This window comes from Hyperoodon ampullatus, assembly GCF_949752795.1.
Source record: "Hyperoodon ampullatus genome assembly, chromosome: 2".
Classification (NCBI taxonomy): Eukaryota; Metazoa; Chordata; class Mammalia; order Artiodactyla; family Ziphiidae; genus Hyperoodon; species Hyperoodon ampullatus.
Genome location: NC_136915.1, coordinates 29,970,152 through 29,985,117, shown reverse-complemented (window position 1 = coordinate 29,985,117; position 14,966 = coordinate 29,970,152). Strand labels below are relative to the sequence as shown.

The 14,966-nt window shown below is 36.7% G+C and overlaps 1 protein-coding gene across 1 annotated transcript in view; it reads right to left on the bottom strand.

The window, feature by feature from the left end:
• The window catches only part of AGO3 (argonaute RISC catalytic component 3), a gene marked incomplete at its 5' end in the record, with an annotated part of 97,120 nt that overhangs the window by 19,967 nt on the left and 62,187 nt on the right, over positions 1–14,966 (bottom strand). The window contains 1 exon segment of the mRNA XM_079720559.1: positions 12,281–12,465. Coding sequence (XP_079576685.1) covers positions 12,281–12,465 — 185 coding nt within the window.

Genomic DNA, 14,966 nt, shown 5'->3' with positions numbered 1-14,966 from the left:
TGCAGAGTTTTGAGGGCATTCAAGAGTGCAATTAGTGGGACTTCCCTGGTGGTCCAGGGGTTAAGAATACGCCTTCCAATGCAGGGACGCAGGTTCGATCCCTGGCGGAGGAACTAAGATCCCACATGCCGTGGGGCAACTAATCCTGTGCGCCACAACTACTGAGCCCATGTGCTCTGGAGCCTGCGTCTGTCTGCAGGCCACAACTAGAGAAGCCCTCACGCTGCAATGAAGACCCAGAGCAGCCAAAATTAAAAAAAAAAAAAAAAAAAAGAGTGCAATTAGTAATATACTGTCTATCTTAAATGTTTTAACTTGTTACCTAGCCAATTAAAATAAACTAGATCTTTTGAATGAACTGCTTCCAGCATTTCTGAAAACTGTGTTCTACAATATACAACTATAAAATATGAAAAAAAATCCTAAAAAATAAAGTATACTTACTGCCTTGAAGATTAGCTTAAGTATTTAGTGATATTTTTTTCCAGTTGTTTTCTTCATATATAAGGAAGCATACTTTTGTCTTCACGAAAATAGTATAACCACAATAACCGAAAAACCAGAGAAAAATATCATACATAAACCCTTATTAGTATTTAATTGTACTCTCTTCCAATAATGTTCTCATTTGCATTATTTTAATGCAGTTATAATCACAGTATACTTATAGCTTTCAATCCGATTCTCTAAACTTTAATTTAGAAATATAGAGGTATTACTGTATAAAGGTTTTTATCCTGTTCCTTTCCTTATCCTGTTTCCTGTTCCTCTCCCCCTCTCTGCCATTGTAACTACCATAAAGAGTTCGGTGTACATAACTTCTTATATATAACACATGGAAAACACTTTTAAACAAAAATTGAGAATATACTATACACTCTATTGTGTAACTTGTCATATTCACTTAATAATATACTACGCTCTGAATGCCAATATATAGATGCCCTTATTATTTATAACAACAGCAGTTACTTTGTTTTTAAATGCCATAAGGTATCTAACCACTACTCATACACCGACATATTTTTAACTTTTTCCAGGTTTCCATTATTTCAAACAATGCTATGAATAACATCCTTGTATATTTAACTTTCATTTGGTTATATAACTATAGCTTCAGGATAAATTTCTACAGGTAGAATCGAGGGATCAGATATATATATACTTAACATTTTTATAGATACTGAAAAGTTGCCCTCTAAAAAGGTTTATTAATTCATTCAACAAATATTTAATGAGCCACCTAATACATGATAGTACTGTGCGAAGCTCTGGATATACAGTGTTAAGTCAAGAGAGACATTGTTCTTGCCCTCACAGAGCTTATAGTCTAGTCAGAGAAATAGCCATTAATTAAATAACTTCAAATTTAACATTGTAACTGTGCAACAACATAAAGGAGTGGTAACAAGGTGCTGTAAGACAATAGAAGTGAGAGAATTTGACCTTGTCAGGGAGGTCAGGCAAAGCTTCCCCAAGGAAGGGATGTCTGAACTAAAATTCAAAAGAATGTGTATTTACTTGGTAAAGGGTGGAAGATGGATTATGAGAAGCAATACAGGTAGAAGGAAGAGGATAAACAAAGAGTTTTTGTGGGGAAAAAAGAGCATAAAGTGAGATGAATTCTGAAGAGGTAAGAAGTCATGGATTAGGGGCTTCCCTGGTGGCGCAGTGGTTAAGAATCCGCCTGCCAATGCAGGGGACACGGGTTCAAGCCCTGGTCTGGGAAGATCCCATATGCTGCGGAGCAACTAAGCCTGTGTGCCACAACTACTGAGCCTGAACTCTAGAGCCCGTGAGCCACAGCTACCGAGCCCTCGTGCCAGAGCTACTGAAGCCTGCGCACCTAGAGTCCATGCTTCACAACAAGAGAAGCCACCGCAATGAGAAGCTTGCGCATCACACAAAGAGTAGCCCCCACTCGCTGCAACTAGAGAAAGCCTGTGCGCAGCAACGAAGACCCAACTCAGCCAAAAATAAAAAATAAATAAATTTATTTTAAAAAAGTCACAGATTAGAACATGCAAATCCTTGGAAGATAATCTTAAATATCAATTTTACCAATTGTATCATGAAAAACTACTGAAGTGGGGGTGATAGGGAAGGGGATAAAATCAGATTTGTACTTTAAAAATACCACTCTGGACATTAGCTATAGCACCAAAGCATAAAAGATTAGAAGTCATCATTTCCATCTTCACAACAACAACAAAAAAAGCTGAACAAACTGAAAATCAATGACTTGTCTTAGTCTTAGATCCATCAGAGAAAACTGCCACCCCCAAAACAGGTGAATACAGAGAATCACAGCCAAGATCAGCTTATTAGAAGCAGAAGCTGATGAAGCCATTAACTGCAGGAACAATTAAACACTGACTCCTGGGAATTCCCTGGTGGACTAGTGGTTAGGACTCCATACTCTCACCGCCAAGGGCCTGGGTTCAATCCCTGGGTGGGGAACTAAGATCCCACAAGCTGTGCAGTGTGGCCACAAACCAACCAACCAACCAACCAAGAAAACAAAACAACGAAAAACAACATGTACAAAAAAACCACACACACTAACTCCTATAACTCAATAAGAAAAAACCCAAACAATCCAAATAAAAATGACCACAGGACTTGAATAGACGTTTCTCCAAAGACGATCTACAAATGTTCAGTAAACACCTGAAAAGATGTTCCACATCACTAATCATTAGGAAAATGCAAATGAAAACCATAAAGAGATACTACTTCACACCCAATAGGATGGCTAAAATAAATAAATAAGTATTGGCAAGAACGTGGAGAAACTGGAACCTTGTACACTGCTGACAGGAATGCAAAATGGTGCAGACTCTGTACAAAACAGTAAGGCAATTGCTCAAAAAACTAAAACAGAATTATATAATCCAGCAATTTCACTTCTGGTAATATACCCAAGAAAACTGAAAGGAAGGACTGGAACAGAGAGCTGTATACTCATGTTCAAAGCAGCATTATTCACAGTAGCCCAAAGGTGGAACTAATCCAAGTGCCCATTGATGAACAGATGAACAAAATGTGTATATACATACAATGGAATATTATTCAGCCTTAAAACGGAAGAAAATTCTGATACATACTATAACATGGATAAACCTTAAGGACATTATGCTTAATGAGATAAACAGTCACAAAAGGACAAATACTGTATGTTTTATTCAGTCAAATTCATAGAGACAGAAAGTAGAATATAGGTTTCTAGGGGTTGAGGAGGGGAGATGGGGAGTTAGTGCTGAGTTTCAGTTAGGGATGATGAAGAAGTTCTGGAGATGGATGGTGGTGCTGGTTGTACAACACTGAATGTACTTAATGTCACTGAACATTGTTACTTGTTAAAATGGTAAATTTTTTGTTTTATATATTAGTATATTTTACAACAAAAAAGGGGAAGAAAATTCTGATACATACTACAACACAGATAAACCTTGAGGACATTACCCTAAGTGAAATAAGCCAGAAACAAAGGGATAAGTATTGTATGATTCCATTTATATAATAGGTAAATTCATAGAGACAGAAAGTAGAATAGAGGCTACCAGGTGTTGGTGGGTAGGGGAATGGGGTGTTACTATTTAATGGGTACAGAGTTTCTGTTTGAGATGATGAAAAAGTTCTGGAAGTGGACAGTAGTTATGGCTGCACAATGCTGTGAATATACTTAATGCCAGTGAATTGTGTACTTTAAGGTGGTTAAAATGGTAAATTTTATGTTATGTATATTTTATCACACATATACAGAAAAACTTGTTTAAAAATAGTTAATTCAGGGGCCTCCCTGGTGGCGCAGTGGTTGAGAGTCCGCCTGCCGATGCAGGAGACACGGGTTTGTGCCCTGGTCTGGGAAGATCCCACATGCCGCGGAGCGGCTGGGCCTGTGAGCCATGGCCGCTGAGCCTGCGCGTCTGGAGCATGTGCTCTGCAACGGGAGAGGCCACAGCAGTGAGAGGCCCTCGTACCGCAAAAAAAAAAAAAAAAAAAAAAAAAAAAAGTTAATTCAGGAACACTCCTGTGAAAACAGTACCTCAGAAGGAATGAAAACTACAATCAAAATTTGGCACCTGGGACTTCCCTGGTGGTCCAGTGGTGAAGACTCTGAGCTTCTACTGCAAGGGGTTCGATTCCTGATGGGGGAACTAAAAGCCCGCATGCCACGCAGCGTGGCCAAAAAAAAAAAAAAATTGACACCAAGTGACTGATTTATAGAAGGCATCACCTACACCAACATGAGACAAATGTAGAGGTCTCAGGGCTCTGGCAAAACAGGGCAGGACTACAGAAGAAACTGAAATACAGGCAGCAGCACTCAATAAACAAAAATGAAATTTAAAAAGTGGCAGATGATTAAAGAGTTTTTCTATGAAAAAAACAAATGGGATGACAGCTATAAAGGTGCTGGGTTTTTTTGTTTTTTTTGTTTTTTTTTTTTTGCAGTACACGGGCCTCTCACTGTTGTGGCCTCTCCCCTTGCGGAGCACAGGCTCCAGACGCGCAGGCTCAGCGGCCATGGCTCACGGGCCCAGCTGCTCCGCGGCATGTGGGATCTTCCCAGACCAGGGCACGAACCCGTGTCCCCTGCATCGGCAGGCGGACTCTCAACCACTGCGCCACCAGGGAAGCCCAAAGGTGCTGTTTTTGAAAATAAGAATTCCAGAATGATTTAACACTTGAAACTATGTGAGTAGATAGTTTGATTTATAAGTAAACATAAGCAAATAATTTTTTAAAAAGTGAAGGGGAAATATGACGAATAAAAACTAAGGGAATCTGTTGACAGTAGACTTGCCTTGAAATAAATGATAAAAGACGTTTTTCAGAAAGAAGGAAAAGTATACAGGTCGGAAGTCCAGATCTATATATAAAAAAAGGTCAGAGAAGGAATAAATAAAAGTAAAATAAAATCTTTTACTTTCTTATTCTTAACTGAACTAAGAGATACTGTTCAAAATAATAATAGCAACAATATATTGTGTGGTTACAACTTACGGATAGGTGAAATGAATGACAGCAATACTGTAAGGGGGAGGGAGGAATTGGGAATACTTTGTTATAAGGTATCTACACTATCTGTGAAGTGGTACAGAATTATCGAAAGCGAACTCAGATTAGTTCTAAATGTATACTGCAAACTCTAGGGAAACCATTAAAAGTAAAAAAAAAAAAAGTATAATTGATGTAAGAGAGAAAATGGAATAATATAAAACGCTCATTTAAAACCATAAAATGGAGGGGCTTCCCTGGTGGCGCAGTGGTTAAGAATCCACTTGCCAATGCAGGGGACATGGGTTTGAGCCCTGGTCCAGGAAGATCTCACATGTCATGGAGCAACTAAGCCTGTGCGCCATAACTGCTGGGCCTGCACTCTAGAGCCTGCGAGCCACAACTACTGAGCCCGTGTGCTACAACTACTGAAGCCTGTGCGCCTAGAGCCTGTACTCCGCAACAAGAGAAGCCACCGCAATGAGAAGCCTGTGCACCGCAACAAAGAGTAGCCCCGCTCGCCACAACTAGAGAAAGCCCACGTGCAGCAATGAAGACCCAATGCAGCCAAAAATAAATAAATAAAATAAATAAATTTATTTTAAAAAACCCATAAAATGGAGAAAAAGAGGGGAAGATAAAATATAAGACCCAGGGACTTCCCTGGTGGCGCAGTGGCTAAGACTCCACGCTCCCAATGCAGGGGGCCTGGGTTCGATCCCTGGTCAGGGAACTAGATCCCACACGCATGCTGCAACAAGAGTTCACATGCCACAACTAAGGAGCCTGAGTGCCACAACTAAGGAGTCTGCCTGCTGCAACTAAGACCCACCACAACCAAAAAAAAAAAAAAAAGACCCAAACTACATATTGCCTACAAGAAACCAATTCTAAAATAAAGTGATACAGAAAGATATACCATGCTAACACCAATAAAAAGAAAATTGAAGTCGCTTTATTTTTTCACACAAAGTATATTTCAGAACTAGGAAGATTATCAGGGATAAAGAGGGGTATTACATAATAATAAAAGGGTCAATTCTTCAAGAAGACAGGACAATCTTTAACATGTATGCAGCTAAGAAAAGAATGCCAAAATAAGTGAGGCAAAAACTGATAGAATTGCAAGGAGAAACAAACAAATCCACTATTATAGTGGAGACTTCAATGCACTTTCATCAGTAATTGACAGATCCAGCAGGCAGAAGATAAGTATATATTCAATAGCTGACTTGAACAGTACCATCAATCAACTGATTCTAAGAGTCATTTATAAAATACTTCACTCAATAACAGCAGAATACACATTCTTCTCAAGCTCACATAGAACATTCATTAAGGAAGACCACATTATGGTCCTAAAACACACCTTAACAAATATGAAAGAACAGAAATCATACAAAGTATGGTCCCAGACCACAGTGGAATTAAACTAGAAATCAATAATGGAAAGATAGCCAGGAAATCCCAAAATATCTATATATTAAACAACATAATTCTATGAGACGTGGATTAAAGAAAAAGTCTTGAGAAATTTAAAAATATTTTGAACTAAATGAAAATGAAATACAACTTACCAAAATTAGTGTGATGCAGTGAAAGCAGTACTTAAGAGACAAATTTATGGCACTGAATGCAGAGAAGAAAGATTTAAAATCAATAATCTATGTTTCTACCTTAGAACGATAAAGAAGAACAATATAGGCCTAAAACAAGCAGAAGGAAAAAAATCTTAATTAGAGCAGAAATCAATGAAATTGAAAATAAGAAATCAACAGAGGAAAATGAAGGAAACGAAAAAGCTAGTTCTTTGAAAAGATCAAAGAAATTCATAAACCTCTAGCCAGACTAATCAAGAAAAAAACAGACAACACAAATTATTAATATCAGAAATGAAAAAAGGGTCATTGGCCCCAAGGACATTTAAAGGATAATAAAAGAATACTATGAAAAACTTTAGGCCCACAAATTAGTTAACTTACATGAAGTGGACCAATTCCTTGAATGACACTACCAAATCTCACACAGAAGAAACAGATAATCTGAATAGGTGTGTACCTATTAAAAAAACTGAATCAATAATTAACAACTTTCCAAAAAAAGAAAGTACCAGGCCCAGATGGTTTCACTGGCGAATTCTACCAAACATTCAAGGAACAAATGATACCAATTCTCTGCAATCTCTTCCAGAAAACAGAAGCAGAGGAAATACTCATGATTCTGAGGCCAAAATACCCTAATACCCAAACCAGAAAAAGACATTACAAGAAAGGAAAACTACAGATCAATATCTCTCATGAACACAGATGCAAAATCTTCAACAAAATATTAGCAAATTGAATCCAACAATGTGTAAGAATTACATACCATCCCCAAGTGGGATTTATCCCAGGCACGCAAGGCTGGGTTCAACATATCGAAAATCAATTAAAGTAATTAATCACATGAAGAGAAAAAAAAGAAGAAAAATCATATGATCATATCAACAGATGCAGAAAAGAACACTTTGCAAACTCCATCATCCATTCATAATAAAAACTCTCAGCAAAACTAGGACTGGAGGGCTTCCCTGGTGGTGCAGTGGTTGAGAGTCTGCCTCCTGATGCAGGGGACATGGGTTCGTGCCCCGGTCCGGGAAGATCCCACATGCCGCGGAGCGGCTGGGCCCGTGAGCCATGGCCGCTGAGCCTGCGCATCCGCAGCCTGTGCTCCGCAACAGGAGAGGCCACAACAGTGAGAGGCCCGCGTACCACACACACACAAAAAAACAACAAAAAAACTAGGACTGGAGGGGAACTTCCTCAACTTGATACATAACAATTATAGAAAGCTTATAGCTAACATCATGTTTACTGCTGAGAAACTAGATGTTTTCCCCCTAAAGTCAGGAACAATGCAAGAATGTCTCCTCTCACCACTGCTATTCAACATCGTATTGGAATGCCTAGCTAATGCAAGGAAAAGTATATAAAAGTATACAGACTAGGAAGGAAAAAATAAAACTGTCTTTGTTCATAGAGAACATGACTGCCTACTCAGAAAACCCCCCAAAATTTACAAAAGCTTCCTGGAACTAATAAGTGACTACAGCAAGGTTTCAGGATACAAAATAAATATACAAAAATCAACTGCATTCCTAAATACTAAAAATGAACAACTAGAATTTAAAATTAAAAACACAATACCATTTATAGTAGAAAAAGAAAAAAACAATATACTTAGATATAAATCTAAATGAGGAAAACTATAAAACTCTGATAAAAGAAATCAAACAAGCTCTGAACAAAGAGATATTCCATGTTCAAGGATAGAAGACTTAACATTAAGATGTCAATTCTTCCCAGCTTGATCTATAGATTCAATGTAACCCCAACAAAAGTCTCAGCAAGTTATTTTGTGATACTGACAAACTGATTCTAAAGTTTATATAGATAGGCAAAAGACCTATTAGCTAATACAGCAGGGAAGAAGAAGAACAAAGTCAGAGAACTGACATCATCTGACTTCAAGACTTATCACAAAGCTAAATTAATCAAGACAGTGTGGTTTTAGCAAATGAATGGACATACAGACCAATGAAACAAAATAAAGAGTCCAGATATAGACTGACACAAATATAGTCAATCATTCACAAAGTAGCAAAGGCAATTTCATGGAGGAAGAGAATCTTTCCAACAAATGGTGCTGAAACAATTGGAATCCACATGCAAAAAAAAAAAAAAAAAAAAAGAAAACAAAACAGTCTAGATACAGACCTTACACCTTTCACAGAAGTTAAGTCAAAATGGATTATAAACCTATATGTAAAAAAGAAAACTATAAAACTACTAGAAGATAACACAGTATAAAACTTAGACTATAACACCAAAAATGAACTGTGAAAGAAAAAAATTGATGACTTTATTAAAATTTGGACTTCATTAAAATTTAAAACTTGTGCTCTATGAAAGACACTTAAGAGAAGACAAGCCACAGCCTAGGAGAAAATTATTTGCAAAATAAGTATCTGATAAAACACATGTATCCAAACATACAAAGAATTCTTAAAACTGAACAATAAGAAAACAAACACATCAATTAAAAAATGAGCAAAAGATTGGAACAGACATTTCATCAAAGATATACAGATGGCAAATAAGCACATGAAAAGGTGCTCTCTCTCTCCCTCTCTCTCTATTTTTTTGGCCAAGCCACGCAGTAGGCAGGATCTCAGTTCCCCAACTAGGGACTGAACCCATGCCCTCTGCAGTGGAAGCACGGAGTCTTAACCACTGGACTGCCAGGGAAGTCCCGTGCTCAATATTGTGTTATTAACGAACTGCAAATTAAAATTACAATAAAATACTACTACATGCCTATTAGAATTGCTAAAATCCAAAAAACTGACAATACCAAATGTTGAAGAGGATGTAGAGCAATAGGCACTCTCATTCACTGCTGATGGGAATACAAAATGGTACAGTCACTTTTTGGCAGTCTTATCATTTGATACAGCAGTTGTGCTCCTGGTTACATACCAAATTGAGTTAGAAACTTATGTCCACACAAAAACCTGCACATGAATGTTTGAGCAGTATTATTCATAAATGCCCCAAACTGGAAGCAATCAAGATGTCCCTCAACAGGTACATGTATAACAAACTGTAGTACAACCACACAATGCAATATTAAATATTATTCAGCATTAAAAAGAAATGACTTTATCAAGCCACAAAAAGACATGGTGGAATCTTAAATATTGTTAACTGAAAGTGGCCAATCAGAAAAGGGGACATACCATATGACTCCAACTATATAACATTTTAGAAAAGGCAAAACTGTAGAGACATAAAAAGCCCAGTGGTTGTCAGGGGTTTGAGGAGATGGAGGGAGAGATGAGTAAGTGGAGCACAGGGGATTTTTAGAGCAGTGAAACTATTCTTTGATACTGTCATAGTAGATACGTGACATTATGGATTTGTCAAAACCCATAGACCTGTACACATAAAGAGTAAACTTTAATGTAAACTGTGGATAATATGTTAATAATAATTTATCAATACTGGTTCATTAAATGTACCACTCTAATACAAAATGTTAAAAATAGGGAAATCTGTGTGCAGGGCAAGGAAGGCATATAGGAACTCTCTATACTATCTGCTCAATTTTTCTGTAAATCTAAAACTGTTCTAAAAAATAAAATCTATTAATTAGAAAAATCACTCACTGAATCACTGAGTGAAGCAGTGTAAAAAACGGACTGAAAGTGAACTAGAGGGAATGAAGGCAAGAATATCAGCTTGGAGGCTATGGTAATATCAACTTTCTCTCCCATCAACAGTGTATGAGAATGTATATTTATTCATGCCTTTGCCAAAAATGGGTATTATCATTGTTGGTGAAAAATAATTTGTTCTAGTTCATATTTCTTTAATGACTAATGAGGCTCAGCATCTTTTCATTGATAATTGACCATTTGCATTTCTTTTTTACGTCCTTTGTCTTTTTCAGTTGTTTGTTCTTACCTTGATTTACAAATTCTTTGAGTTTAACACATTCTGTATTTTATCACAACTTAAAAAAATCTTTTGAATTTTATAACCATCATTTTTTTTTTTTTTTTTTTTTTTTTTTTTTTTTTTTTGCAGTATGCGGGCCTCTCACTGCCGTGGCCTCTCCCACTGCGGAGCACAGGCTCCGGACGCGCAGGCTCAGCGGCCATGGCTCACGGGCCCAGCCGCTCCGCGGCATGTGGGATCCCCCCGGACCGGGGCACGAACCCGCGTCCCCTGCATCGGCAGGCGGACTCTCAACCACTGCGCCACCAGGGAAGCCCCTATAACCATCATTTTTAATCACTGCATATTATTTCACCAACATACCACTTACTCACTGTTTAAAACCAGTTCTTAGTAGTTTTTCAATGTCACAGATATCATTATGAAAATCTTGTACATAGAGATTTTTCTACATTATGAATTCTTTTCTTTGAACATATTTTTGGAATGGGAAATACTGAACTGTTGACTGCAAGCACATTTTTATACTTTCGATGAAAGGATATTATCAATTTATAATGCCATCAGCAATATATTAAAATACAAGATTCACTGCATACTCACAATCACTAGGTAGTACAGTATTTAAATATATTTGCTAATTTAGTAGCATAAAAATTTTCCTTTTATTAATTTGCACTTTTCTTTATTGGTGAAAACCAACATTTTCTCAAATATTTATTTGTTTTTTCTTGAGAAATTTTGGTTTATATTCTTTGCTCATTAATGTAGGGGAATATAAAATTTTTTTCCTTTGAATGCAATAACAGATCCATATGGATATTTTAACTAATAATAAACTAGCCCTTTGCTGTCTCCATTTGCTGCAAATATTTTTCACGTTCTATGGTTTCCTTTTAATTTTAGTTAAGACACCTGTGATGTATGGAAAATTTAACTTTTATGCAGTCAAATCTAACAATTTTCTTATGTGAATTCTATCATTTTAAGCTTAAATAATTATACTCCATTCAGTAGTTTGAAAATTATACTTTCTTTGTGTTTTTCCATGTTTCAATGATTTATACTTAACATATTAATCCCATAAACTTTAATTTATTTACAATAATAATAGCTAACATTTATTGAGCATTCACTACATGACAGGTGCTATCATAGACCCAGTTTACATATGTAAAATTTATTTAGTCCTTACAACTACCTTCTATGGGTTAGGTATTTGTAGTATCCCAATTTCATAGATGAGGAAACTCAGGCTTTGTGTGGTTAAGTAATTCAGGTAGTATCACACAGGTAGTATACCTGGCAAAACCTGGGTATTAAGCAGCATAGTCTGACTCCAGAGCCTGTGCTTTTAACTGCTACATTATACTGATACTCAAGTTATCTCAATGACATTTTTAATAAATAATTCTTCTTTTAATCATTGTTTTGTAAAGCTTCCTTTACTGAAATTCTTTTCACAGGGTCTCAGACTATTTAGTTTGCTCTCCAGATTTGTCTTTTTATAGTAACAATACATGTTTTTAAATACTATAGCTATAAAATATATTTTAATGTTAGATAGTTTTAGGATATGTATTAGCATAATTCTAAAAGGAATATTTTTTTCTTGGCCGTGCCGTGCGGTAAGCAGGATCTTAGATCCCCAACCAGGGACTGAACCCATACCCTCTGCATTGGGAGCGCGGAGTCTTAACCACTGGACTGCCAGGTAAGTCCCTAAAAGGAAGACTGAGTGCTTGAGGAAAAATGCAATCTTAATACAATATCCTTACCATACACTGGTGTCTTCCCTGGCAGGATGACAATAATGAGCTGTAGCCCAGAGTACGTGTTCTTGAGATGCCGGAACATGGGCTCCACGCTGTCTGCCCCCTGCGCGTATTTGCAGAAGCAAGGCTGGCCCTGGATGGGCATCCCTGCATCTTTAGAAATCTTACGCAGCTGGTCCGTGAAACCCCTAGAAGGAGAAATCACTAAAAATAAAACCTTTGTCTAGTCAGCAACACCTACAAAGTAGTAATGGGAAGTTTGGGAAGGGAATGGAGAATGAAGCAAAGATTTGTGTGCTCCGTATAAGAAGAGGTCACCAGACTACTGATGTTAAGGGCAATGGTTGGTCAGAAATCTATTTTGCAAACTAAGGACACTACTGTACAGTTATGTGGCATTTTGTAGTTCACAAAGGACATTAGTAGTAGAGTGTGCTGGTTAAGAGCTCAGCTCTACAGGTTCCAGTTCTAGTTCTGTTACTTACTAGCTATGGAATTTCAGGCAAATTTTTTCAGTTTCTCTCATCTGTAAAATGACCACTTTCAATATAGGGTTGGTGTGAAGATTAAATGAGATAATACATGTGAAGCACTTAGCACATTGCCCAAGACATGGTATAAAAGCTTGATAAATTTAAGCTATTATACATTTTCTATTTGATCCTGACAAGATTCATAAGAAAGTGGTAGGTAAGGTATTACTGCCATTTTATAAATCAGGAAACAGTTTCAGGGACATTAAGTATTTGACCAAGGTCAAATGCTTATTAGACAAATGGCAAGAGTAAGAACTATGAGCTAGTCCAGAATTTCTTTCTACAATAATACATATCTGACACTAGGATAGCAGGAAAGATTCTGTCCTCAGAAAAGATTAAAAAAAACAAGAAAACATTTAAAAAGAAATGAGGCAGACAGCACTTTAATGTACTTTTATCCACACTGAAAAAACAAAAGACTAATAATTTCTTATTTAAACAAAATTCTGCACTTAGCCTAGGATAAATAAGTAATAATGTTGGGGTTTAACAATCACTTTACTTGTTTTTAAAACAAATACGGTCCTAAGTCAAGGATCTGAGTGATCTTTGCTCAAAAACACTGATTCCCTCAGGACAGAGATGGAGTTTGTAGGAATTCCTTCTCCTTTTCCTTATTAGTATTTAATTCAAGAAAGTATGAAGTTGAATATTTTCAGTTAGCCTAAACAAGAGCCATAAGCCCAATGATTGTGAGACTTCTATCAAGCCATGAATAACAAATGTAAAATGAAAAGAATAACTTGAAGCTTGAAAAACAGTTGGAGGTGTTTTCTTTGGTCTCTGGAGGTCAAGTAAGATAATAGCAGCATTGTCCTTAACTGTCCTCATGACATTTTACTTGAAAGCCAGGGGATAAAAACTATACTAAAAAAAATATACTAAGTGAACCTTAAGACATAAGATTTGGAGCTAATAAAAAGGAGTGAACAGAATTAAATAGAAAATAATTTTTCTCACATGAAGGAGGCAAATTCTGAATTGACCTGGGGTAAACTGGTCTCTACGTCGCTCAAGAACTATTCATTATGGGCATATTTTATAGGATCTGTTAGCGGAGACTTAAATTAGACCATAATCATTTTCTTAGGGAAATTAGATTCCAGAGGGGAGACAAGAAACTTACACAGATAATTATAATATAATTCTATTTTATACAGGAAGTGATAAGTACAAATGGAGAGGATATTGATAAACTACTATGTTTACTACTATGGGTTATTTCCAGCATCACAAATCACAGAAGACTGGCTATTATTTAGAAATGTAGAGATAGGAAGGAGGCATTTTCAGTAAAGAGCAGCATGAGTGGAAATGGAAAAAAATACCAGACAGTTAGAGGGCATACAGTACTCAGTTTCTTTGTCCAGAATATATGAAAATGGAGAAAGGACTTAAGAGGCAAATGAAAATTTTTAAATGTTATACTGATTTTTAATGTTATTCTTTGTCAAACAGAAACCTAAAAGTTTTAGAGTGGAGGTAGTCACAAGTGGAGCTGGTGCTCTTTTCACAGTAGCACAACTCCTCAAACAAGAGTAACAGCAGAAGCCCTTGAGACTGCCAATGCCCCAAAGATTAGAGAGTCCCAAAGGAGAGAGCGTAGAGGAGAAAGGAAGCCAAAGTGATAAAAAGAAACCAGGAAGGCAAGAATGGAGAGAATGTCAGGAAAGTAGTCAATTGTACCTAATGCTGCACAAATTTTGAGGAAAAATAATGGCTGAGAAGAGACCATTAGAATTGATAAGCACAAAGATACTGAAGATCTTCCAGTAACCAGTTTCAGCAGACCACTAAGATTTCAAGGAAGGAGACAGAATGGAAGCCTGGAAGCCTTAAGTCAGGTAAAATGAAAAATGAAGATTTGGGGGGGTTTGTTTTAAATTTAAACAGAAGATTGTTGAGGGAAAGAATCTGGAGAAGAGGAAAAGTAGTGGAGATGCAGGTCAAATTTTGGAAAGTAAGGAAGTGAAAATGAGAAATTAAATGACTCTTTCAAAGAACTCAATTGAGAAATAAGGATGTTATTTAATCCTCATTCAGTAAATAGGTACTATTATCTCTATATTTAAAAGGTGAAAACTGAAGCATAATGAGATTAAATAAATTATCCATGGTAGTAAGACTAGGAAGTGGCAAACCTGAGAATT